At 55.3% G+C, this 27167-nt stretch overlaps 1 protein-coding gene across 1 annotated transcript; it reads right to left on the reverse strand.

Moving 5' to 3' along the window:
* Positions 1-524: 524 nt before the first annotated feature.
* Positions 525-27141, reverse strand: ACAD9 (acyl-CoA dehydrogenase family member 9). The gene is made up of 18 exons (XM_066241328.1): positions 26943-27141; positions 24960-25053; positions 22380-22481; positions 21590-21696; positions 20663-20763; positions 19093-19171; positions 17362-17536; positions 12726-12799; positions 10085-10160; positions 7243-7313; positions 6409-6528; positions 6036-6164; positions 5029-5108; positions 4083-4209; positions 3305-3382; positions 2670-2798; positions 1922-1994; positions 525-1160 (listed from the first exon to the last, which is right to left on the reverse strand). The coding sequence occupies exons 1-18, from the start codon at positions 27090-27092 to the stop codon at positions 1060-1062; spliced, it is 1866 nt and encodes a 621-aa protein (XP_066097425.1). The 5' UTR covers positions 27093-27141; the 3' UTR covers positions 525-1059.
* Positions 27142-27167: the final 26 nt, after the last annotated feature.

Below are 27167 nucleotides of genomic sequence, written 5' to 3' on the forward strand. Positions count from 1 at the left end.
CCTGGGGGGGTGCCAACCCACCCAGGAACCAGACCAAAGCCTGACTCCTGCTGGCGCTGGGACCCAGCACAGCCGGGAAGTAGCAGCAGGAGGACCCTGGAGAAAGCGGGCGGGGCTCCCAGACACCCTTCTCCTCCCTTCAGAAGGGGAGCGCCCTCGCCACGTGACACAGAGGCCCAGACACCCTTCTCCTCCCTTCAGAAGGGGAGCGCCCTCGCCACGTGACACAGAGGCCCAGACACCCTTCTCCTCCCTTCAGAAGGGGAGCACCCTCGCCACGTGACACAGAGGCCCAGGGGGAACAAGCACGCGTCAGGATGTGACAGCAGTGCCCTTTCCCACCGGCCACCGCAGAGGGTCAAAGACGCCCCCCCCCCAGGGCCCGCGGTGGCGCCTGCTCCTCCGCTTCTGGGGCTCCTCCCAGCTGAGGACCAGAGGGGCTGGCAGCCACACCAGAGGCTGTTTCCTAGGGCCCCACAATCACTCACGAAAGCCTGGTTCTGAGGAAAAACAAGACTAGAACAGTAAACACAAACTACCATTTTATATTCTTTCTTGCTCATGGTTCCTGGGACGTCTTCACTACGCTTTGCTCCCAGTGAGGGACACACACACAACTTCCCAGCTACACCCTGGGGAGTGTGGTCTAGCGGACGGGCTGCCCAAGCCTGAGCAGTCCCCAGCTTCCACTGTGCCCCCCACAGCACAGAGACCCTAACCCCAGGTCTCAGCTACACCCTGGGGAGTGTGGTCTAGTGGACGGGCTGCCCAGGCCTGAGCAGTCCCCAGCTTCCGCTGTGCCCCCCACAGCACAGAGACCCTAACCCCAGGTCTCAGCGACTCCTCTCTCGCTGCTCCGTCTCCATTCAGGACTAGGATCGTCAGGCAGCAGTGCCCACAGCTCAGACCAGAAGAGGCTCTCTCAGGCCAGGAGAAAGACCTTCAGGAGAAGACCGTGAAAAAAAAGTCCAACTCGAAATAACCGAGTTCTACACCTTCTGGAAAAGCTGAGACTCATCCAGCAGCGGCCGGGGCAGCAGGGAACGCCATCGCTGTGCCTCAGGACGACCGGTCCAGAGGGTGGGCACAGATGTACGCTCGCTTCTCCAGCACCTGCTGGGACACCTTCTTGATCTGTTCATCCAGATTATCTGGAGAATCTGTGAGGGAAGAGACAGTAGGTGATTTTTCAGCACTGTGAGAACAGAAAACCACGGGAGCATTTTCCCCAACAGTCAGCCTGCGGGTGGCCCACTGCCCTACACGTCCCGGAAGTGGTCTGGGCTGTAGACAGAGGCTCCATTCTGAATAACTAACGGCTCATCCCGTTGACTCCACGCATCCGGGTCCCGGGGGAGAAGCCCTTGCTCAGTGGAGACCCATCTGCGAGTCAGGCCTGTCCCTACTGCACGCTGATGGTCAGGCAGCCCCTGGTCAGACATGCAAGTCCCCTGTGACCTCTCCACCACCCTCCAGCACGGGCTGGGCTCTGCAGGGGACACATGACACGAAGCCCCGAGGCCAGGACTGTGCGGGTCGGGAGGAGACAGGCCACCTGGCTGCGGAAGAGGAAGGGCCCTCCAGGCACACTGCGCCCATGAGCAGAACCCCGCATGGTCGGGGCAGCAGCTGGGCCTCTGCAGGGGGCAGCGTCATGTCCTTGCAGCGCAGGGAAAGGCAGGGGACGAATGCGCCTCACTCCTGAGCCTCCTGGGCGACACCAGCAGGGTGTGTGGGGCCGGACGAGCTTCACCGGCAGGGCCTGTGCCTGCTGACAGGCCTGGAGGCAGCTGCCAGCCCCGCTCCCCCCAGAGCAGAGGCCGTTAGCAGCCGCAGGCCCGGGAGCCTGGCAGGGCCCAGAAACCGCTCACTGCCGGTCGCCAGAATCACCCTCCCAGCCTCCCCCAAGCAGCCCACTCACACTTGTCCAGCTGAGATAAGGTGAAGATATTCTGCGAATAGGCTTCCGTGCAGAAGGTGTTGGCCAACAGAACCTGCCAGAACAGAGGTCAGAGAGAACCCTGGGATCCATGGGCCGTTGGGCACCCCCTCTGCCCTCCCTGGTGACCTCTAAGCTTCAGAGAACCGCTGGGCAGCTTGGCGGGGTCAAGGGGAAGCCAGGCTCAGAAGGCACAGAACAGGTTCTGGCTCCAGCCCCGAGCTGGACTAGCTCTTCCCAGGACACACTTCTCAGCCTCTCTGAGCCCCTTTCTTCTCCCACGAGAGGGACTTCACTGTTTCTCAGGCACTGGCAGGCATTCATGAGTCCACACACATGACGACCCCACACACAGCAGGCGCCGTGTGACTGCACTGCCCCCAGCATGGCGGGCACTAGGTGGGGACCCATCGCTCACCACCCCCCGCCCCGTCTCTCAGAGAAATGGAGGAGGGCTCTGCGCCCCGAGGAGCATGGCTGGACCTTCCCATCCCACGGACGCGTCAGCGCTCCCAGCCCACAGCTCAGCAAGCCCACCGCCCTCCCCTCCATGGCATCTGGCCCTGCACTTCACTCCCCCTCCCTGGGAACACGCTGGGTGCCAAGGCGCTTGATCTGACTACCCCTCCCACGGGGACTCCTCAGCAGGGCTCTGCTGCCCACTGACCCCCTCCCTCCATCACTGGGCCTCGTTCAAGTGTGGCAGGAGAGCTGGGGGCGGGGGGCGTACCTCGTGGTCGTGGTTCCGGAGCCCGGCCCGTATGGAGCGGCTGGCCCGGGACAGCACGGCGGTCATGGCGTACAGGTTGATGAGGATGTTGGCCACCCGCTTCAAGACCATCTGCTCCTCCACAATGGTCTGGGAACATGGGGGGCAGTTACCTGGGGGCCCCCAACACACAGTCCCTCCCTGGGCTCTCCTCACCCACCCGAGCCTCACTTTATGCCTCCGGGCAGAGGGGCTGACCCTTGTTTCCCTGTGGACTACGGGGCACTGCCTTGTGGCTGCCTCTGGTCTCCACTCACTGTCTAGATCAGGCCAAGGGCAGGCGGGACCAGGTCCCAGGCTGAGACCAGAGATCAGGGCTCCACACACCTTTAGCAGCAGAACAGGCCCAGCTGGGGCTTCCCTACCAAATGCAGGGACTTCTCTTCCCCTGGACGGTGTTCAACCAGCAGGCCCCCCTCGCCCCCTCAGCGAGCTGACTAGTCCCTGGGACAGGCAGCCACAGCCCGCCCTGCCTCCCAACTCATGGTGAGATTTCTTGCCAGGCCTGGGGGACACCTGGTAAGACATCCCCTCATGGATGCCGGCCCATCGCCATGACCCCCAGGCTGGGGCCCCTCCCCAAGGCTGGCAGATACCTTGCCAAAGCGGAGCAGCAGCGTCTCCACAGTGCGCCCGAAGTAGTACACGTTCTCCTCCAGCTTCCCGGCGCTGTCCTGGGGGCAGAGGACAGGGCTCACTCAGCACCCCTCCCGCCAGTCCTGTCCCCCTGGCCCGGGGTCTGGCAGGGGCCCAGGGCTCACTCAGCACCCCTCCCGCCAGTCCTGGCCCACTGTCCTGGGGGCAGAGGACAGGCCTCACTCAGCACCCCTCCCGCCAGTCCTGGCCCACTGTCCTGGGGTCTGGCAGGGGCCCAGGGCTCACTCAGCACCCCCTCCCGCCAGTCCTGGCCCACTGTCCTGGGGGCAGAGGACAGGCCTCACTCAGCACCCCTCCCGCCAGTCCTGGCCCACTGTCCTGGGGGCAGAGGACAGGCCTCACTCAGCACCCCTCCCGCCAGTCCTGGCCCACTGTCCTGGGGGCAGAGGACAGGGCTCACTCAGCACCCCTCCCGCCAGTCCTGTCCCCCTGGCCCGGGGTCTGGCAGGGGCCCAGGGCTCACTCAGCACCCCCTCCCGCCAGTCCTGGCCCACTGTCCTGGGGGCAGAGGACAGGCCTCACTCAGCACCCCTCCCGCCAGTCCTGTCCCCCTGGCCCGGGGTCTGGCAGGGGCCCAGGGCAGGCTGCTCTCCACCAGGACAGGGTGGAGATGGGACATCAGCTGTCCCTCAGACTGGCCGGTCCTCCCCAACTCCCCGGTCACACCTTGTCTGGGAAGGAGATCTCTGACAGGCTATACCTGTTGGGCTCGCTCACCGCAAGACTGGGGTGCACCGCTCCGAGATTCCCTGTCAGCCCCAGGTCCACGGTTCGACCAAAGGAGTCCCGGAGCCTCCGGCCAACGGTCTCCAGGACTGTGGTCACATTGCCCCGTTTGAGCTCCCTGCAGAAAGCCCACGGGCCCATGACCTGAGGCCCTGCTGCTCCTTCCACCGCCCAGCAACACAGCCCCACCAACAGGTGCCCAGAGCTCTAGGGCGCCACCCTTCTCCCTGGCTGTGCAAAGCCACGAAGGACCTTCCTCCAGCCCGGGCTTGCTGGACGCCTGCTGACCCTCCCAGCCTGTCAGGGACCGGCCAGTCTCTGGGGGGCCACACATGTGCCCCCTCCACAGGGAGTGGGGTCACAGCAGCTTCCAGGCCTTCCTGTCCCATGAAGTATTAGGCAAAATGCTCTGAACAACTGTCCCTGGGCTCCAGGAGTGCTTCCCAATTGCTGTGGCCCAAGGTAAGGATTGTGGGAAGAGGAGGAGGAAAGGAGGGAGAGAGGGAGAGAGGGAAGGAGGGAGGGAGGGAGAGAGGGAGAGAGGGAAGGAGGGAGGGAGGGAGAGAGGGAAGGAGGGAAGGAGGGAGAGAGGGAAGGAGGGAAGGAGGGAGAGAAGACGAATGGTCTTGCATTGGCCTTAGAGCCTGGCATCTGTTCAAGGAGCGTCTCTCATGCTCAGCTTCTGAAACAGGGACTGTCGGGGAGTGACCGCAGGGAGACAGCGAGGGCCTCCTTGAGCAGCAGGCCCCTCCTATCACCCTCAGGTGAGGGCCAAGCTCTAGAGCCCGGCTTCAAGGCCCAGCACTCACTGGCCAAGGCTGCTGCCCACCATCCTCTGCCCAGTCAGCCAGCGAATGAGCTGAGCCCTGAGGCTGCTCTGCCCGCCCCCTCCTTATTCCAGGTGGGACATGGGCAGCAGAGTGGGAATAGCACCTACTTGATCCTTGCGGTCAGCATGCGGCCGGCGTGCTGCAGGCCTGTCAGGGCAATGTACATCCGGAGAATCTCATTGGTTCCCTGTGGCCAGTGATGCAGAGGTCAGCAGCTGCCCCGTGGAAGTTGGCACCAGCAGTACTGTGTGTGTGACTCCCACTCACCCACACCATGGAAGCCACTGCAGGCAGGGCTGTGACCTTTGACAGCTTCCTCTGCCCTCAGAAAAAGACCCAAGGTCCTCCGCAGCCTGGCCACCTGTCTCCCCTCCACCCCTCTTCACCTGCTCGTCACCTGGCCCAGCCTCACCCACAGACTGCTCATTCTACCCCCTCTCACCCAGAGCTGGCAGCAGAGGTTCTGCCTGGCCCGGCATGTTCTAGCTCCCTGTGCTCAGCCCACACAGCCCTGCTAGGCCTGGTCAAAGCCCCTTCTGCCTGAGGGCCACGTGCACTTGCTTCACGAGACTCGAGTCCCCCAGGAAAGGCACATCTCCGTCCCTCCCACCCCGGGTCTCTGCTTTCCTCCAGCTCAGTCAGTCCCCACCAGCACCCCGAGGTGGAAAGGTGTCTGAGGTGCCGCTGTGGCCTCAACCCCCCTTCCCTCCCCAGCCAGGTCCCTCCAGCCCCTCTGGGCTTGTGACCTCTCGAGAGACAACAGTGAGAGAGCAAGCAGGACCGGGCTGGGAAGCCCTCGGAGAAGACCCCCGAGGCCCTTCAATGCACTGGGAAGAAGGCCCGGACCCAGAGCACACGAGGCGGAAGCCGGGCCTCCACAGGTCTCTGCCTGTCCCATCACAGCCGGAGGGGCACCCTGGCAAAGGCCTGCGGTGAGGGCCAGGAGATGCAGGCCCAGCACTAAGGGCCCTAGGGAGCAGGACCCCGAGTGAGCCGTGTGCCCGCCAGCCTCAGCCTCCTCATCAGCAGCACGGGTCTGGGCAGGGCTGTGAGGACAGGTAAACGAGAGCCCGCACAGCGCCTCGGCCCAGGGAGCTGGCGGCAGGGCACGCACCTCGAAGATGAGCAGGATGCGGGTGTCACGCAGCATGCGCTCGTAGGGGTAGTCCCGCATGTAGCCCGAGCCCCCGAGGATCTGCAGGGCCTCACTCACACACTGCCAGGCGGCCTCTGAGCTGAACACCTGCCACGGCCCAGGAGCAAGGTCAGCACAAGGTCGTCTGTGCCAATCCCGTCCAAAAGGAGGACCTCAGGACAGGGCGGAGGGGCTGGGACTGGAAGCGGAGGCTCGAGGGAGAACTAGGCTTCGGGAACTGAGCCAGGCAGGAGTCCTGATCGTCACAGTCTCCCGGGGTGGCCCCGCCAAGTCCTGTTCCTTCCTTGCCTTGCTGACCAGCTGTAGCTGCCCCGGGCTGTGCTGGGCTCACCTTCACCATGGCAGCCTCAACGGAGCAGTCAGGGAGCCCTGGCTGGTCCAGCATCCCCGCGGTGAGGTAGGCCATGCTTTCCATGACATAGGTCTTCTGAGCCATCAAGGCAAACTTCTCCTGGAGTGTTCGGAACAAAACACAATCAAGAAACACTTAAATGTAATGAGACCCAAATCTGCCAACCAGCAGAGAAGGTAATTAAGTCCAAAGCCTCACGCTGCACAAGAGAGCCCAGCCCTGGCCTGTGGTGGTGCAGTGGATCAAGCATCGACCTGGAATGCTAAGGTCGCCAGTTCAAAGCCCCAGGCTTGCCTGACAAGGCAGTGGTGCAGTGACAGAGTGTTGGACTGGGATGTGGAGGACTCAGGTTCGAGACCCCAAGGGTGCCAGCTTGAGCATGGGCTCATCTGGTTTGAGCAAAGCTCACCAACTTGAACCCAAGGTCGCTGGCTCGAGCAAGGGGTTACTCGGTCTGCTTAAGGCCCAAGGTCAAGGCACATATGAGAAAGCAATCAATGAACAACTAAGGCGTTGTAACGAAAACTGATTAATGCTTCTCATCTCTCTGTTCCTGTCTGTCCCTATCTATCCCTCTCTCTGACTCTCTCTTTGTCTCTGTAAAAAACAAACAAAACAAAAAAAACAAAACAAAGACCTTAGGCTTGCCCAGTCAGGGCACATGTGGGAGTTGATGCTTCCTGCTCCTCCCCCTTCTCTCTCTCCTCTAAAATAAACTTAAAAAAAGGCAGCCTTGTTCCCGTCACTGCCGAGTCACCAGCACAGACCCCAGGAGCACACACGCACCACTCACACAGCGTGCGACCTCAGTACCTGGATCAATCCGAACTCACTGAGCCTCCTGTTGAACTGCCTCCTCGTGCAGGCGTACTCGGCAGTCATTTCTGAAGGAGAGCAGAGTTTAAAAGAACAGTTTCCTGGTTAGCCTAAGGTGACCTCCTGGGAGATCGGCATTAGCTTTCTTCCTGAGTGTGCCCTGACCAGGAATCAAACCAGCAACCTCTGTACTCTGGGACAACGCTTCAACCAACTGAGCCATCCTGCCGGGCTTTATCTTTATTGGTTTTCAGAAAGACAGAGAGGAAGCAAGAGAGGGGAGCAGAAGCATTTGTGTTTCACTCAGTTGTATACTTTTTGGCTGCTTCTCATGTGTGCCCTGACTGGGGATTGAACCCGTAACCTTGTTTCGGAACAACACTCTTAACTGACTGAGCTAACCAGCCAGGCCCTCATCATTACCTTTCAAACACTGACACAGGAGCTATGTGAACTGGGTCTGCTGAGACCAAGCACCTGAAAGGCAGAGCCCCGCCTGCTGGCGAATCCAACCTGGAGGAGGCACCCCCATTCCCAGTGGAGCCCACAGCAGCAGACAGACACGGAGCCGAGTCCCAGTGGGAGTCAGACACAGGCTTGAGAGTGGCACTTGTTCTTACAGCTGAGAGCCCAGGCCAGCGGCCTCGCCTCCCTGAACTATAGCCCGGCCTCACAGATTTGCTGTAAGGGTTACAGGGGGCCCTCGCCAGTTAGCTCAGTTGGTGAGAGCAGTGTTTTTATAACCGCTGGTCCACAGACCAGGCTACCAGAAATTTTGTGCCAGACCACCTAAGAGTTAACTACCCTGATGTTGTGTGAAGATTACAGACCCAGTGACCGCAGTTGAATTCTCTTATGCTGAGAGTGATTTCTGCATTAGCAATTCCTGAAATAATTCTATTTTCACTGGTCCCCAAATGTAAAAAGGCTAAAAACCTCTGGACTAGAATGTTGTCCCAAAACAAGGGTGCAGGTCAGGGAACATGTAGGGAGCTGCCAGTGAATGCACAACTAAGGAGAACAACAAGTGAACGCTTCCCTCCCCGCCCCCTGCCCCCAACCCTATCTCTTTCTACAAGAAATCAATGAAGCCTGACCAGGCAGTGGCACAGTGGATAGAGCGTAGGACTGGGACGCTGAGGACCCAGGTTCAAGACCCCAAGGTCGCCAGCTTGAGTGCGGGCTCATCTGGTTTGAGCAAAGCTCACCAGCTTGGACCCAAGGTTGCTGGCTCGAGCAAGGGGTCATGGTCTGCTGAAGGCCCGTGGTCAAGGCACATATGAGAAAGCAATCAATGAACAACTAAGGTGTCGCAACAAAAAACTGATGATTGATGCTTTTCATCTCTCTCAGTTCCTGTCTGTCTGTCCCTGTCTATCCCTCTCTCTGACTCTCTCTCTGTCCCTGGCAAAAAAAAAAAAAAAAAAAAAAATCAATCAATAAAAAAAGTAAAAGATTACGTGAGATGCAGGTGGAAGGCGCCTAGTACCATGTTGTGCCCCAGAAACACCCAGACAGGAGGGGCTGCTCACACCTGTCACAGCTGTTCGTCACCAAAGCAGGAAGGTGGCACACTTTGAAAACCTGGGCCTCTGGCCCCAAATGTATAGTTGTGAGCAGGCACTGTGCCAGGGCCCAGCTCTGAAGGCACCCATGGAACACGGCAGCAGCCCATCCGGTCAGCAACCCGACCCTACAGTCTGCATTCTCCAAACACTTTCATGTCTCAGGTATGACCTGGTCACAGACCACTCCCGTGTGGGCCTACACTGTAAACAGACACCCACATGACACATTTCCAGGACTCAGGGTCTCATCAGAGGCTCTGTACCCTTTGGGAGAGGCTGACCTGAGCACCCTGCAACTCCTGTACTGAGGAAACTCCAGATGGGGGAGATGTCCAGAGGGCTCGGGGCCTGGGGAGCAGCTGGGCAGAGTGAGACAGCCCTGAGCCTGGAGTCTATGGGGCAGGTTTGAGGCCCAGGTGCCCCCTGGGACAAAACACTCCCTGAGCCTCATTCTCCTTGTCTCCGAAATGGAGGTAAGAACCCAAAACAAAGCCTTCCTGTCCCCACCTTGCCCTGCACTCTGAGTACTGCATGAGCACCCAGAGGTGTGTGGCCCTGGGGACCCCAGCACTGCGGCCAGGACCCTGCACCCCCTGCGGTCACCTCCACAAAGCTGACAGGGTAACGAGGTTCCGTGAAGGGTTACGTTCACTGACAGGAAGAAACAAAGAAAGACAGAGAGGCCAGGGAATCTGGTCCCCCCCACGTGGAAGAGTCACCGTGGACACGGCTCTTGTGAGTGCCAGAGCTAAGGTTGGGTGTCTGGCTCACACCTGCTGTCCACTACGCAGCTCTCAGTGGTCAGAGCAGCAGCCCTACCCATCTCTGACAGGGCATCTACTGCCCTCCTCCCCTTAAAACATGAGCAATCACCCTTTAGGGACAGGTGAGTCGATTCTCTGGTCTAACCCAGTGATTTTCAACCTTTTTACCCTTGGGAACCGGTTACAAAAGGATTATTTCGGGGACTGCTAAGGCAGAGCTCACCCTGAGCACCAGCGAATTCAACTAAGGTCACTGGGTCTATAATCTTCATTCATCAGGGTGGGGAATTAGTTTGCGGACCAGCACAAAATCTCTGGTGGACTGGTCCATGGGCCAGTGTGGAAAAAGACTGCTCTAAACCAACACCCAGCACCAAACCTGAGGATAACTGTGGGTCTGGTGGCCTGGCTCAGCACCAGCCTGCCTGAGGGTGTGGCAGGGCCTCCGCTGGATGAGGAGCAGGGCGGGGCTGTGCTGCGAAGGGCTCCTGTCCCTGACATACCTACCGATCAGTTTCTTGAGCATCCCGGCCACAGCACTGCCCATGCTGAACCGCCCGCTGTTGAGGATGTTCATGGCCACCTGTGGAGAGAGCACGGGGGCTCACTGTGGTCCTGCTTGCCCACATCCTGCTGGGAAAGCCCAGCGGCCCCGGGGGGCCAGAGCTGACAGAGCGCACGGCGCTGGTCGAGTTTTCCCAGGTTTGACGACAAAAGGCAAGCCTCTGAACAACTGTCCCAGCAGCTGGGTGACAGCATCATCCTGCCTGTCCTCAGATGGCAGGGAGAGCCTAGTCCCACACTCAGACCACACAGGAAACGAGGTCAGCCCGTTCTTGTCCTGGTTCTCACAAACACACCTGGAGTCATCCCTCAAAATGAGCTGGACAACCTCCTACGAAAGACCAGGCCGTTCCTGGCCCTGGGGAGAGGACAGGGGCTTCATCTTCCCTCTGCATCTCTGTTCTCTGCTCTGTGTATCTTTGGGTCCTCTACCCGAGTCACAACCACACCCACGGCACAGACTGCTGCTCCCCAGCCTGTCCCCCCACCTCCACGGGCCCTGTGCCCATTCGTGGGGCGGCCTCCTGACGGGAGCCCGGGCTGAGGGCACCAGACTCTGGACACTCCGGAGGGGAGGGCGACCCTGCGTGCTCCTGCTTCCCAGCCAAGGTCGGGGAGGGGCACCAGGTAAAGTCCCTCACCTAGGCGAGCAATTAGGTCAGGGAACAACAAAAAAGACACATAACCCATTTTAGAAATCATCAAAAGGATTTGAAAACACATTTCTCTAAAGACGAAGAAAAGACAGGAGGTGAGGAAACACGCAAGAGTCCCCAGGGTCATGCACGTCAACCACACTGAGACGCGACCTCACACACGGGACGGTGTGTGGACCACGTGCTGCCCCTGACGAGCTCAGAGGCGCCTGCACGGTGGCCTTGCACACTCAGAGACCCAAAGTAACCACGCGTAGTGGTCTGACGTGAACACTTTCTGACTAAAAGCCGTTCATGGTGGGGAGTCAGGTCCTAGGCCAGTACTTTTTGGTACTTTTCCCTAACAAAGGCGAGCCTTTACTGACCTGAGCCACCTGTGGTCTCCTGTGCATCTACCAGAGGAAACCTCAGAAATATCCAAGTAATTTCCTTGATCCAGGACCCCTCAGAGGACAACTGCCACACCAGAGCGGAGCCCACAAAGCCACTCACTGTTATTATCACGATAACTGTTAACTACCTCATTCATACACAGAAGTGTCATCTCTTCCTTTCACCTTTCATACAATCCAGTTCCTGCTTTGCTTTCTCCCGCCTCCCTAACCCACCACCAGGGGGTTTCATGTAACCCTCACTCTTCCCCTTCTGACTCTTAGGATAAAATAAGGTGCAGGGCTCTGGCTGGGGGGGCTCACTGGATAGAGCACCATCCTGGCATGGAAAGGTCCTGGGTTTGATCCCCAGTGAGGGCACATATGAGAAGCAGTCAATGCACAAGTGGAACTACGTGGAACGATGAGCTGAGGTTTCTCTCTCTCTCTCCCTTCCTCTCCCTAACAGAAACTTCTTTTTTAAAGGTGCAAAACTGCCATTCTCCTGAGCATTTTCTCAATCTGTTAAATTTTTGCTGCACAATTCTCAATGTCAATTGAGAATTGGTGATTGTCATCAGTTTGGCTCAAATAAACTAAAAAACTCCTACAGGTATGAATATTTCTTATGTTGACAACTATATATTTATGTACTTTTTAATTTAATTTTTAGTTAGGAGGGGAAATAGACTCCCACATGTGCCCTGACCAGGATCCACCCAGCAAACCCATCATGGGTCAATGCTCAAGTACCAAGCTATTTTTAGTGCTTGAGGCTGATATGCTCCAATAGAGCCATCCTCAGTGCCTGGGGCCAAGCCACTGGCTGCAGGATGGGAAGAAGGGTAAAGGGGAGAGAGAGTGGGGAGAGGGAGATGGGCACTTCTTCTATGTGCTGTGACCGGGGATCGAACCTGGGACGTCCACACACGGGGCTGATGCTCTACTGCTGAGCCAACCATCCAGGGCCATAAATCCAATTTCTATGAAATGTAAGAAAGAGGCAAATCCACAAACACAGTGATTGCCAAGAGATGGGGGAGGGGAAGTGGGAGGGACGGCACTTTTCCTGGAGTAATAAAAGCGTTCTGGAATTAGACCGTGGTGATGGTCATACAACACAGGGCACAAAGTCTAAAAACAGACTAAAAACCACCAAGTGCACAATTGACATGGCGAGTTTTATGTTGTATGAATTACTCGTCAGTAAAAATGAAACGATAAATCTGATGAAAACACCCTTAGGGCCTCGGGGCCCAGGGCTGCACTAGAAGCCTGGCTTCTCCAGGGCCTGCTGCCCACACTTGCTGGAGGGAGGGGTCCTGTCCCTAACTCAAACAAGCCCTGGTCATACATGCCAACTACTCTGCACCTGACCCACAGGCATGAACGCAGGACTGAGTTCTACCCACACCCCCTCACGGGAGCCGTGCTGACCACTGTCCTGTCCACACTGCTGGTTTTCCACGAGGAACCACGCACGTCACCTGGCTAGTGCAGGTGGCCTGCTGCGAGCAGGGGACAGACAACTACACCCAAAACCGCACAGCAACTCACCTTAAACCCGCCGCCAACTTCTCCTAGGACATTTTCAACGGGCACCTTGGTGTTTTCAAAATGGACTTCACAAGCTGAAACACACAAGATCAAAGACCTTACATGCCACCTACTCTGCGCCTGACCCACAGGCATGAAATGCCATCCACCCTTCATTCTACATCTACTGACAGGACAACAGACAGACAAGGTTTCTGTCCACGCGGGGCTCGTCCTTCAGTCACGGAGATACACTATCAGGAGACTGTCGTAGCGAGTTAAAAGCCACGGATGACAGAGGCACAGCACGGTGACAAATGGAGGTGGGGCTGGGTGGGTAACCATCTTTCCTCAGGGTCATGTCAGACTTCCCTGGCAGGGACAGTCAACCTTTCTATACCCACCGCCCACTTCTGTTTCTCTGTTAGTAGTAAGACTTTCTAACCGCCCACCGGTTCCACAGTCATGGTGATTTATAAAGTAGGGAAGTAAAATTTACTTTATAAAATTTATAAAGCAGAGTGACAGCAAGTTAAAGCACATAATTACTTACCAAGTAATTTATGTCAGATTTTCGCTAAGTTTGGCAGAATAAATCTTTATAAAACTTACTATAGTTAAATCTATCTTTTTATTTATACTTTGATTGCTCCGCTACCGCCCACCATGAAAGCTGGAGTGCCCACTAGTGGGCGGTAGGGACCAGGTTGACGACCACTGCCTGGGGTGGGACCTGAAGGAGGAAGAGCAGAGGGAGACCTCAGAAGCGTGGCAGCAGCCGTTTCTGACGCCCCCTCTGCAGAGGGCAGTCGCTCTGACCTCACTCTGCTGCACAGCCTGCGGGGTGGCTCTGTGGGAGGAGCAGGTCTGCCTGTCCTGACCCATGACGCCAGGTCTGGCCAAGGGACTTGCAGAGGAGCCCTCACGTGCTGATCCAGTCTGGCTGGGCCCCTGGGCTCCCGTGATCTGGGGTGAGAGCATGCTCCAGCACGGTCAAGAGAACACAGGGCACGTCTGAGCCCCGCCCATGGCTCCAGGACTACCGGAGCGAGTGAGCGCCGAGTCCCGGTGTGCTTTCTCAGGTGGGCACCACAGCGATGCAGGCCTAGCAGGTCCTAAGCGAGGACGCAGCGGACATGCTGAGGGAGGCGGAGGTCAGTGGGAAGAGCACAGTGAGAGTGAGCAGGGCAGGCAAAGGGAGGGGCAGGGAAGGGACGGAGCTGCCCTACGAGTTCTCTAACAGAGCCTCTGCACTCTGTCACATAGAAACGGTGGCTTCCACCAACCAAGGCCGGAGGAAAGGGAGGCTCAGGATAGGGAAGTCGTGGCTCAGTAGTCAAGTGGTAGCCAAACCCAGTCTGGGCAACCTTTTACTCTGAGACTACAGCTGAGGCTGAGCAGCCTGGTTGTCAGATGCAATGAAATGCCCATCTCTCTGGCCACTGGGTCCCATTTACGGCTCACGCACAGGGGCTGTGAGGCCAGGCCCTTCTCCTAAGAACTCCTGTTTCCTCACAGGCTGCCAGGCATGGGGAGGACCCTTCCACATCTCTGACCTCACCTTGTGCCACTCGACTCTCACCGGGCCCCCGCATGATCCCAGTGGTGTCACCTGTCCAGACCTCAGTGTGGCCAGTGCCCCCACAGTGGTCACATGACAGCCCTGCTCCCTCCACCACAGTCACCCTGGCCACCTCCTCCCCACCAGCACCCTTTCTTAATCTCAGGGCCTGAGCCTGCTCCTTCCTGTGGTGGTGGTGGAACACTCACGACCCAGTGGGCAGCACCAGCCTCGGTGTCAACACCACAGCAACGACCGACTGACGTGTGGGCTCCCTGTGCACTCAGCGTCGTGCATCCTAACACCCCCTCCTCACCTCGCCTCCAGGAGCCAGGTTCTAGCAACATCCCCTTCCTTCAGGCGAAGAAAAGAAAACTAGCTTCTTCAAGGTCCCAGAGGTTGTGGCAAAGACACCACCCAGAACCCCGAGTGCCCAAAGACCAGGAGAGACAGAAGTGGGTCTGGAGGTGCCGGCACGGTATGCAGCCCCTGCAGCACTGACCCCCACGGTCTGAAGGAGGACAGCCACGAGGGACAGTCCCTGAGACCCCACTGCCGCTCTGGGAGGCTTCGGGCCACTCACAGACCCACTGAGCAGACTGAGAGCCGAAGGTACGACAGGCAGGTCTGGAAAGGGAGGAAGGGGAGTGAGAGAGGGAGGAGGTTCCAGGCAGGGACACAGGAGTTCCCTGCAATGGATGTTACCTAGGACACCCACTGCCCTTACGGTGTCCTCCATGCTCCCTTACCAGGCTGGGGGCTCCATTAGATGGGGACTATCTCACTGGCTTTGTTTTCTTATCTATATTTTTTGTCTGTGACAGAGAGAGGGACAGATAGGGACAGACAGGAAGGGAGAGAGATGAGAAGCATCAATTCTTTGTGCGGCACCTTAGTTGTTCATTGATTGATTTCTCATATGTGCCTTGACCGGGGGGCTACAGCAGAGTGAGTGACCCCTTGCTCGGGCCAGCGACCATGGGCTCAAGCTGGTGACTTCAGGGTTTCAAACCTGGGTCCTCTGCATCCCAGTTCAAAGCTCTACCTACTGCACCATCGCCTAGTCAGGCGAGTCTCACTGGCCTTAAATCACCGCTGCTCAGTGCTCTAATTTTTAATATGCAGTATTATACAAGTTATATGAGTTCTTGGTGGACAATAATGTGATGTGATATTTTTTAACTTATAACCACCACACAAATTGTAGCATCACTTGTGCAAAGTTATAACAATATAATTGACTCTTTTTCCCCTCCCTGGTCCTTCATTCTCCCACACTCTCCCTTCTGGAACGCTCCTTTGGTCTCTCTTTCTTGGTCTATTTTTGTTTTTGTTTTGCTTATTCATTTGTTTTTTTGTAGATTTCACATATAAGTGAAACCATGACCTTTTCTTTCTCTACCTCATTTCACTTAGCACAATATATTGTTGCAAATAAGATTTCATTCTTTTTATTGCTACACAGTATTACACACACACACACACAATCTTTATCGATGGAGACCATAATTGTTTCCATATCTTGGCTTTGTAAATAATGCTGCAGTGAATATAGTGGTGCATATATAATCATTCTTCTCAGAACTAGAACAAATAATCCTAAAATCTATATGGAACAAATAACTTTGATTAGCCAAAGCAATCTTAAGAAAGAACAAAGTTGCTGGTATCACACTCCCTGATCTCAAACTACACTGCAAAGTTGTAATAATCACAATAGCATGGTACTGACATAAAAGCAGACACAGAGATCAGTGGAACAGAACAGGGAGCCCGGAAGCAAAGACTTGCTTATACAGTCGACCACTGTAGAACAAAGGAGGTAAAAATACAGTGGGCCCTGGCTGGCTGGCTCAGTAGATAGAGCGCTGGCCTGGCATGCAGACATCCTGGGTTTGATCCCCAGTCAGGGCACACAGAAGAAGCAACCATCTGCTCCCCCCCACACACCCGTCCCCCTCCTCTCCCTCTTCCTCTCCTGCAGCCAGTGGATTGACTGCTTCGAGTGTCAGCCCCGGGTGCTGAGGATAGCTCAGCTGGTCCTAGTGTCAGCCTCAGGTGCTAAATACAGCTCAGCCCCAGACAGGGGTTGCCAGCTGCATCCCAGTCCAGGCATATGCAGGAGTCTATCTCCTCATCTCTCACTTAAAAAAAAAATAAATCACAATGGAGTAATAAAAATCTCTTAAACAAGTGATATTGGAAAAATTGGACAGATTCATACAAAAAAGTTAAACTGGACCACTTTCTTACAACACATATAAGAATAAATTCAAAATAGGTTAAAGACTGGTAGACCTGAAACCATAAAATTCCTAGAAGAAAACATGAGAAACAAACTGACTTCAGTCTAACACACAACCCCGGAGCAAGGGAAACACAGGCAGAAGTACACACGGCCCCGTCAGACTGAAAACCTGCACAGCGAGGACCCTCAACAGAACGGGAAATGTACTTGTAAATCATAAGGGGTTGGTATCCAAAACATGTAAGAATCTCACACAGATCAATGACAAAAAATAAGTCGACAGAAAAATGGGCAAAAACATGAAAAGATTGTTTTCCAAGAAGGACAAAGAAAAGAGGCTCAACATCATGTATCATCAGGGAAACGCTAACCAAAACCATGAGCTACCACCTCACCTCAGTCAGAACAGCTATTACCAAAACAGACAAGGTGCTGGTGAGGGTGTGGGGAGCAGGAAACCCTGTGCACTGCTGCTGGGGTGGGGCCAGTCCCTGCCGACAACAGTATGCTGATCCTCAAGTAAGTAAACACACAGATAAGGGTATTAACTCAAAGAAAACAAGAAAGCTAATTCAAACACACACGCCCTATGCTCACTCAGGGTTATTTACAACAGACACCCTCTCATCCTTGATTGGGCTAAAACACTTAAGTGTAGTCAAAACTACTTAAATCTCACTATCTTGACACTTAGACGGGACTAAAGGGTCTCTGTGTATCTTTCTGTCCCTTATACACACACACTTACACACACTCACACACTTACACACACACACACACACATGTACACACACACTCACACACACACACACTCACACGCACACACACACACACACACACACACTTACTGTTGGAGCCGCGGATGCCTAACTTATCCTCAGGCTTCCCGTTAGTGACCCCTCCGAAGTCTCTCTCTACTATAAATGCTGTAATTTTGTCTTTCACTGAGCTGTCAGAATCAACAACGCTGGTCTTAGCAAACACAGTGAAAACGTTGGCAAGTCCTCCATTGGTGATCCAGACCTGAGGAGAAAAAGCACAAGACCTTGGAGAAAAACAATTGTGAGCCACCTCTAAGCCCTAACTCTGCCACAAGACATGCTGCTCCCCCATCTTTGGGCTAGAAAAGCCCTTGGCTCTGGGGAGCTGAGCCTGCACAGGCAGAAGATGGGGTCTCCCCCAGTCTCCCCAGAGCAAGGATTTCCCAGGAGACAAGGGGCCATGGTGTCAGGGTGTATGTGGGAGGTAGTGGGGAGCAGCCAATGGCACGAAGATAACTCAAGCTCTAGCACTAAACAAGAGTTTCCTCAGGAAAGAGGGTTGGGGCAGAAAGGAGCAAGGAGACAGAAGGAAGAGAGAAAGGGAGAACAGAGATACAGACTTCTCAACAAACTACAATGCGCCTGACCAGGCGGTGGTGCAGTGGATAGAGCATCGGACTGGGATGCAGAAGGACCCAGGTTGGAGACCCCGAGGTCGCCAGCTTGAGTGCAGGCTCATCTGGTTTGAGCAAAGCTCACAAGCTTGGACCCAAGGTCGCTGGCTCAAGCAAGGGGTTACTCAGTCTGCTGTAGCCCCCCGGTCAAGGCACACATGAGAAAGCAATCAATGAACAACTAAGGTGTTGCAAAGTGCAACGAAAAACTAATGATTGATGCTTCTCATCTCTCCGTTCCTGTCTGTCTGTCCCTGTCTATCCCTCTCTCTCTCTCTCTCTCTGTCTCTGTTAAAAAAATAAAATAAAAAAACTACAATGCATGGAACTTGGATCTTAATTACAGCCAGTGTGAAAGATAGAAAGGTATATGATAATCAGAAATCTGAATGCTGACTAGATAGTAAGGAATTATCAATTTTTTAAAACATGATGATGGTAAACCTTTCTTTTGTGTGTGACAGAGATAGAGACAGAGGGAAGGACAGATAAGGATAGACAGGTAAAAAGGGAGAGAGACAAAAAGCATCAACTCTTTGTTGCAGCACCTTAGTTGTTCATTGAATGGCTCCAGTTGCAATGGAGCAACGCCCTAGATGGGCAGAGTATCGCCCCCTGGTGGGCATGCCGGGTGGATCCCAGTCGGGGTGCATGTGGGAGTCTGTCTCTGCCTCCCTTCCTCTAACTAAATAAAAAGAAACAAAACAAACCCCCATATTCTTGTCTTTGAGAGACACAGGCTGAGGAGGAGGCGAGGCGAGGATGACAGAGAGGGGTGGCTGAGAGCTAACAGCTGTGAGGCTCGTGAGGGTGCAAAGAGGTTCACTATACTCAGCTCTTGTGTTTCAAATTTTGCATCATGAAAACTTTCCAGAAAGAAACACCCAACAGCAGCTCAGGGCTGGAGCTGTTATTATGGAGCATGTGGACTACGGAGTCCAACTCCGGGGCTGCAATGCAGCTCTGACCCTGAGCCCAGGGCGTCTGCTGAACCTCTGAGATGAGCCTTCTTCCAAAGAAGCAGCGTCCACCCCAGTGGTGAGGTCAGAAGATGATGGATGCAGCCTCGGCAACCCTGCTCTGTGAAAGCGGCCCATGGGCGGTGGTGGTCAAGACTGGGACCCGTGAGGACACAGAGCTGTACCTTGGAGCCATTGAGGACGTAGTGCTTCTTGTCTTCACTCAGCGAGGCCCTGGTCTGGATGGAGGCGGCATCGCTCCCACTGTGGGGACAGAGAGAGGCTGCTCAGGAAAGGGGTGCTGGGAACCAGGAGTGGCTGTGCCCACATGACGGGCAACTCAACACAGGAGCCGGCCAGCTCATCAAACGAGGGCCGGTCATGCACTCGGCTCTCCCGGCTGCCTGCCCCGGCTCCTGCACTTCGCCGCTGTGGCACGGTGGCAGCCACAGTTGTAAACACAGGTGTGGGCCACATCTTCTACCGAAACAGGTGGCAGGCTGCACAGCCCAGCCCCTGCTGTCTCACCAGATACGAAGGTGGCAGTGAAGACATGGGCTCAGACTCCACTGAACTCCTGTGTGATGAGCTCAGGGCCCAGGTTCCCACGTGAAGAAAAGCAAGAGGGAATGGTCCAAGGAGCAGACCTGTCCTTGGAGTCCTGGGCCTACGCCAGCCCCATCACACCCTAGCTGTGAGACCCGGATCGCCAGTGAACTCCAGGTGCTAATCTCTGAAACAGGGACAGTACCACCCACCTCCACACTCTGAGAGCTGCTTCGGAGCCTGAAAGCACATGTCAGGTGTGTCGCATAGCACAAGTAACTGGGTGACAGGTGCTGTCAGCTACGGCATCTCATCTGTGAATCTCACTGGCACAAAAAAATAAAGGCAAGAGAACTGGCAAAAAAGTTGGCCTGACCAGGCAGTGGTGCAGTCGATAGAGCGTTGGACTGGGACACGGAGGACACAGGTTTGAAACCCCGAGGTCACCAGCTTGAGCGCGGGGTCTCTGGCTTGAGGGCGGGATCACAGACATGACCCCATGGTCTTTGGCTTGAGCCTAAAGGTTGCTAGCTTAAAGCCCAATGTCGCTGGCTTAAGCAAGGGGTCACTCACTCTGCTGTAGCCCCTCCCCCATCATCAAGGCAAATAGGAGAAGCAATCAATGAACAACTAACGTGCTGCAATGAATTGATGCTTATTTCTTTCCCTTTCTGTCTGATTCTACCTATCCATCGAAAACAAACAAACAAACAAAAAAAACAAACAAAAAAAGCTGCCCTGGCCGGTTGGCTCAGTGGTAGAGCGTCAGCCTGGCGTGCAGGAGGTCCCGGGATCAATTCCCAGCCAGGGCACACAGGAGAAGCGCCCATCTGCTTCTCTGCCCCTCCCCCTCTCCTTCCTCTCTGTCTCTCTCTTCCCCTCCCGCAGCCGAGGCTCCACTGGAGCAAAATTGGCTCAGCCACTGAGGATGGCTCCATGGCCTCCGCCTTAGGCGCTAGACTGGCTCTGGTTGCAACAGAGCATCACCCCCTGGTGGGTATGCTGGGTGGATCCCGGTCAGGTGCAAGCGGGAGTCTATCTGACTGCCTCCCCATTTCCAGCTTTAGAAAAATACAAAAAAAAAAAAAAAAAGCTGCTGAGCCAACTCTTGGAAGGTTCCAGAGATGGAAGCACCATCAGCAGAAATGAGCTTCTCCCCCCTGCACCCTGGAAGATGCTGTCCACAGCACCTTGCACCAACAGGCAAACCTGGCTGGCTCCGTCAGGCAGAAGGCGGCAATGTGCTCCCCCGACGCCAGTTTGGGCAGATACTTGGCCTTTTGCTCCTCGGTGCCAGCCAAGATGATCCCCTAAACAGACAAACAGGCTGACATCAGCTGGGGGAGAAGACAGCGTGACATGGCTTCTCAAGGGAATCACGGCTGCACACCCGAGGGGACAGAGTTGAGCTGGCAGCAGGTTGAGGAGTGTGGGGGTCAGACTCAGGAATTTCCATCACAGCTGCTCTGCTTCCTGGCTGGGCTACTGGGTAGGGGATGTCCCTCCTGAGCCTTCACCTCCTCACCTGCACAAAGATAACCCTACCCCCCCAGGGTTGGTTGCATAATACAATGTGTGTGGGGGGGATGCTGGAGCCACACCTGGCATAAAGAAGGTGCTCAGTCCACGTAAGAACCACCCCAGGCCTTCCCAGTGCCAGGGGTGAGTCCACACTCCCCACCGCAGGACGGCGGGAGCACACGGCTCCAGGGGCTAGGGGACCAGCTGCACACTCAGCTCACTCTGTTTCTACACTGAGCTGAGATGGCCCAGGTCACGGGACTACTGAGAGTGGCGTGACCCTGGACCTGCCCTGAAAGGCCGCGAGGCCGGGGGTAGGAAGTGGCACCAGTGAGGGGACGCACTCAGGCTCCCAGTGAGGGAGGCTCCCGTCCAGCCTGCGCGGAGGCAGCACCAGAACTGGCCTCCAAAGGGCGGGTGAGAGGCAACGGGGACAGGAGGCCTGACAGGGAGGGGACGTGCAGTGAAGGCCACTCCTGTGTGGGACTGCACACTGCACGGCGGCAGAGAGGGTGTGCATGCATGAGAGCTGCACGGCAGGAGCAGGCAAGGTGCCTCCCGACCAGCGCAGGCCCCGGTCCCTCCCTAGCAGGAGGAAGCACCCAGACACCTGACCTTGAGCCCGATAGCCTGGTGTGCTGCCAGGGTCACAGCGATGGACGCGTCCAGGCTGACAATCTCCCCCAGCCGTGCATACATGGTGTTGGAGAGGCCCAGGCCACCTGGAGAAGCAGCAGACCAGCTTTACTGATGGTCCAGCCCCAAATCCCTCCGGTTAAAGGCAAGGGCTGTGCTGGTGCTGTCTGACTGTAAACGTGACGCCAGGTCACCATTTCAGTAAGAGGACACCAGCCCCACGGACACCACCCGGAGCAGCCCTGCACAGCCTTTCAGGCTCTTTCTGGGCCTGTGTGCAGACTGATGAACACAGTCAACATAAGCCAGCGTGTGGCTGTAAACAAGCGCTCCAGTGGGTCAGGTCAGTGTGTTTCAGATGCGCCTTGCGCCCTGCAGCCACACACGTCCCTCTTCTGACCAGGATGCACGGCCAGCCTAGGGGAGCCCGGTCCGGACACCAAGCGCAGTGGCTCAGGAGCCCGTCCTGTGCCCAGGAGAACCCCTCTGCTGCCCACAGGGCCCACCAGCACAACTCCCGCACGGTCTCTGACCCCCTTCAGAGGGGGCAGCGCTGGGCCCCACGGCTCTGCCTGCCCACAGGCCGTGGTCTGTACCACACTCACCAACCAGCCGCCCTGCCCCGCAGTTAGCCGGTGGCAGATGTTTCCATCCATCCCGGGGCTCACAGCTCGAGCCGGCACAGGCGGCACCTCCCAGACCCCTCTCTGAACAGAGCCCTTTCAGAGCCAGCTGGCCCCGGTGGTCTCCGTCACCCACCGTCACCCACCGTAGTCCTCTGGGACCTGCAGCCCAAACAGCCCCAGGCTCTTCAGCTTCTCCAGTGTCTCCTCCGGGATGCTCCCCTCCTGGTCGATCTTCCGAGAGTCCACTGCCAAGAGGAAACATCTTGATTAAACAAAATACAAGTTATGCTTACACAAATAAAAACAATTTTTGAATAGTATGCAATCCTTGTGTCCAAAACTTTAAAACTGGAAATTATCTAGTCATGGTGACTTTAGCATGTGTTCAATTTTATCTAATTATCCCTGAAAGGGCTATATTTTGAACAATCACCAGGTTGTATTATGCTATTCATATAGATCTATTCATTGTGTGGAACTGCAGCAAAATAGACATTAATGAATGTCAACTTTCCTGCATACAAAATCTAAATGATTAAAAATCATTAGTACCTCTGGAAAATTAGAACATAAGTACACAACTCCCAGAACTGCCCTAGATAACAAACTCAGGCGGTGTCTGACCTAGAAGCTCACCCCAGTTCCCAGGGACAAGGACTCTTCCACCAGAACCCACATCCTGACAACAGCTATCTAACTCCGATACTCACGTTCATTAAAGAAAAACTGAGTAATTGTTAGCAACAGTTTTATAAGTGTACACTTCTGTATGGATCAAGTTTGTGTTTTTTAAATTGCCAACAAATTAAACATGACTATTATACATCTTAAAAATCACCGCAATCTATACTAATACATTTTTATATACATGGATCCCTAATGACAAAAATGGATTCCCCAAGTAGAGTCCAAACTCCTCATTTTCTATTTACTTTTACAGGTTTTTTTCCCCAAAAAATGACAGAGAGAGAGAGAGAGACAGAGGGACAGATAGGGACAGACAGACAAGAAGGGAGAGAGATGAGAAGCATCAATTCTTCGTTGTGGCACCTTAGTTGTTCATTGATTGCTTTCTCGTCTGTGCCCTGACCAGGGGGCTGCAGCAGAGCGAGTGACCCCTTGTTCAAGCCAGAGACCTTGGGCTCAAGCCAGCGACCATGGGGTTGTGTCTATGATCCCACACTCAAGCCAGCACTCCAGGCTCAAGCTGGTGAGCCTGCGCTCAAGCCAGCGACCTTGGGGTTTCCAACCTGGGTCCCCCGGGTCCCAGTCCGATGCTCTATCCACTGTGCCACTGCCTGGACAGGCCAAACAAATATTTCTAAATAACAAAAGCTACAACTAATCAACTTTTTAAACCAGCACTATATCAAGAGTTAATGATACGGAGCAGCAGTTCTCAGAGTGCCTGGGGGCCTGAGATGCCTCCAAGGAGTCCTTGGTGCCAAACTACCTTAGTAACAGTAGTGAGACGTCCTATGCCTTTTTAACTCAAGTTCTGTCAGAGTGCACATGGGAGCTTCCAGGACACTGGCCCACAGCACAGACTGAATGTACACAGACATGAGTTCAGCTCAACTCCTCCTGCTCCCAGAATTCTCACACCTGCGCTGCACATCACAGCAAGTCCAATATGAAAAGATTCACAAACCATACACGTTACCAGTTTTCACTTTTTTTGTTTGGAAATATTTTTCATTAAAAATAGTTTGCTAATATGTAATGGGTTTATTTTTAAATAGAGTAATACATAAATGCAGTTTTTAAATTTCTCAGTGTTAATTTCTAATGGGACACATATTTGGTGGATAAAACCCACATAAACAAGAACCTTTGGGGTCCTCTGTGTTGGAGGAGCCACTGCTCCCAGCACTGGTGACCAGTCCACAGAAGGGTCCTGCCACCTGCACTGGGAACCTCACTGCAATCTGCAGCCTGCTGCTGGTCCACACACTACCCCCAGATCCTAAGTCGAGAGTCAACTCTCACAAACATTTACAGCAATTTCAAACTGCTACTCAACCATGCACACACAGGCTACACTCTGTAAGTCCTCGGCTTTTTCTCACTTCATTTTTCTAGTCGCCTCATTTTATTTTACAAAGGTTCAGTCTACAGCACTTTGGAAGTTTCTAAAAGGTTCCTTCATCATAGATACATTCAGAAACATTGAACTAGCCATCTTATGAACAGTCACTGTGGTAGCGCAGTGGATAAAGCATCAGACTGGGATGCAGAGGACCCAGGTTCGAAACCCCGAGGTCGCCGGCTTGAACACAGGCGCATCCAGCTTGAGTGTGGGCAAACCGGCTTGAGCACAGGATCACAAGCTTGAGCGTGAGATCACAGACATGACCCCATGGTCGCTGGCTTGAAGCCCAAGGTCACTGGCTTGAGCAAGGGGTCACTCGACCTGTTGCAGCCCCCCTGGTCAAGGCACATATGAGAAAGCCATGAACAACCAAGGAGCCGCAATGAAGAATTGATGCTTCTCATCTCTCTCCCTCCCTATCTATCCCTCTCTCTGACTCTGCCTCTGCCAAAACAAAAACAAAAAAAGTCACTGCAATCATCTTTATGGCAAAATATTGTCAGTAAACACCATTTCCCCATGATAGCAACACCCAGAGAGCTTCCCCTCTGTATACAGCTCCTAATATAAATACCAAAGCATCGCCCTTAAAGCAGAGACTGGAAATGATAAGGAGGAGACTCATACGCACCCTCTTCAGTGAAGAACTTTTCTACAGGTCCCACAAACTGATTGATTTCATTAAGTTCACCTTGACTAACTTCTGGAAATGGGAAAACGTCTTTCTAAAAATGATAAACATGGTAAAAATTAATTTTTAGCAACTTTCCACAGTGGTACTACCCGTCACAAAGGAAGAACACAGACTCGCTAGATCCCATACTTGGTAGGCAGGACGTGACTACCTGAAGGAATTAGAAAGCAAACCCCAGAAGGTGCTGAAGATAGAGGAATGGTAGGACAGTCTCCAGCACCTAGATACATTTCCTCCCCTTCTCAAGCAGGTTTATCACTGACTGTGATAGCTTTCCTCACCAATAACAAGTTATGATGATTTTCCCGTGACACAGAAAGAGCCCTGAACTGACATTTTAAAGCCTTGGGTTCTGTTCCTTGATCTGCAGCTACCTAATCGTGTGGCCTTCACCAAATCTCTACCTGTCCATACTTCCATTTTCTAACCCATAACATGCAGGTGGTAATCACTCAAAGCAGTTCTGAGAATCACGGAAGATAACTGGTGTGAAAGCTCTCTACTAAAATATAAAAATTAGCCCTGGCCGGTTGGCTCAGTGGTAGAGCGTCGGCCTGGCGTGCGGAGGACCCGGGTTCGATTCCCGGCCAGGGCACACAGGAGAAGCGCCCATTTGCTTCTCCACCCCTCCGCCGCGCTTTCCTCTCTGTCTCTCTCTTCCCCTCCCGCAGCCAAGGCTCCATTGGAGCAAAGATGGCCCGGGCGCTGAGGATGGCTCTGTGGCCTCTGCCTCAGGGGCTAGGATGGCTCTGGACACAACAGAGCGTCGCCCCCTGGTGGGCGTGCCGGGTGAATCCCGGTCGGGAGCATGCGGGAGTCTCTCTGACTGCCTCCCCGTTTCCAGCTTCGGAAAAATGAAAGAAAAAAAATTTTTTTACATTAACTATTTTGTGAGTTTAAAGGTGCTGCAGTGACAGGAGCACACGTGGTGACAAGGTCTGACATCTTGTCAGGTGCCCATCCAGCTGGGCGCTCCAGCCTCTGCTCCCCCTGCTTGGTAACATGTTACCTGGGTTGAGTGTGCACCACGCAGCCTCTGGTTGGGGGGAAATGGTTTCCTAAACTTTAAAGACCTAGCTGTGCCCTTCCTAGCAGGGCACACCACGGTGGGTCTGAGTGAGTCTCTGTTTATGCATCTTTCCTGCCCGGTGCCGTTACCGCAACGTTCTAAAGAGAAACCAGGGAAATAACCCCTCACGCGCTCCAGTACCAGCCTACAATTCACCCAAGCTCAACGTGCTGCACACTGTTTTCCTTCGGTCTGCAGGACACCTTCAGGAGGAGCGAGACTTGTTTTTACTGCTATTGTGTAGATTAGCAGTGAGGCCAGAGCTGAAGTGACCGGCCCGGGTCCCAGGACTACGCGCGAAGCCAGCACTACCTGCCCTCCTGATGCCTCTGCATCCGCACAGGGCCGTGCACCGTGTCCTCCGGGAGGCAGAACCCATCGCCAGCTCCACTTTCACGGAACAGAACCGAGGCTCCGTCGCGGAGCCACGCTCAGATCCCGGCCTCCCCGCTGTAAGAGGCCGCCGAACGCTGAACGACCAAGCTGCCTCCACTGGGTGGGGACGAGCTGAGTCCCGACGCGGCAGCGCGACGCGCGGGACGCGTGGGTGCGGCGGGCACGGCGCCTTCGGGCCGGAGGAACCGGCGGGGCCGGGAACGCCCGGGGCCGCTCCGAGCTGACGGCAGAGCTGGGTCAGGTCTCGGGGGGAAGCCCCGCACCTCGGCTCCCGAAGGCTGAGCTGGGCGCTGCCCAAAGTGACCCGACCACAGTCTCGGAACCCCCCGCCGGGAAACAGGACACGCAGGCCGGGACCCGGGGTGAGCACGCCGGCCGTCGGCGGGAGGACAGCACGGAGCGGCGCCGGCCGCTCCTGAGACCGGGGAGGCGGAGGCGGGGCCGCGCCGCCTTACCGTCTCGAACTTGCCCAGGAAGAGCTCCTTGGCGAAGGCGTGGACGGCCGGGCTGGTGCGCAGCGGGCGCCGGCTCACAGCGCAGACCGCCAGGGCCCGGCGGGTGCCCGCCGCCGCCGCGGAGCGCAGGAGGAGCCCGCAGCCGCTCATGCCGCCGTCAGCCGCTCTCGCACCTCTGCGCGCCCCCGTCGCGCGCCCCGGCCGGCGCCTCCCGGTGACGTCATC

Source organism: Saccopteryx bilineata, chromosome 8, assembly GCF_036850765.1.
Source record: "Saccopteryx bilineata isolate mSacBil1 chromosome 8, mSacBil1_pri_phased_curated, whole genome shotgun sequence".
In the NCBI taxonomy this organism is placed as follows: domain Eukaryota; kingdom Metazoa; phylum Chordata; class Mammalia; order Chiroptera; family Emballonuridae; genus Saccopteryx; species Saccopteryx bilineata.

Coding starts and splice junctions, on each gene's coding strand:
- ACAD9 (XM_066241328.1), bottom strand. CDS start 27,092: ATGAGCGGCTGCGGGCTCCTCCTGCGCTCCGCGGCGGCGGCGGGCACC. Junction 10,161..12,725: donor AAGTTGGCGGCGGGTTTAAG/GTGAGTTGCTGT, acceptor CTCTCTCCACAG/GTGGCCATGAACATCCTCAA. Junction 1,161..1,921: donor CTTATCTCAGCTGGACAAGT/GTGAGTGGGCTG, acceptor CTTCCCTCACAG/ATTCTCCAGATAATCTGGAT.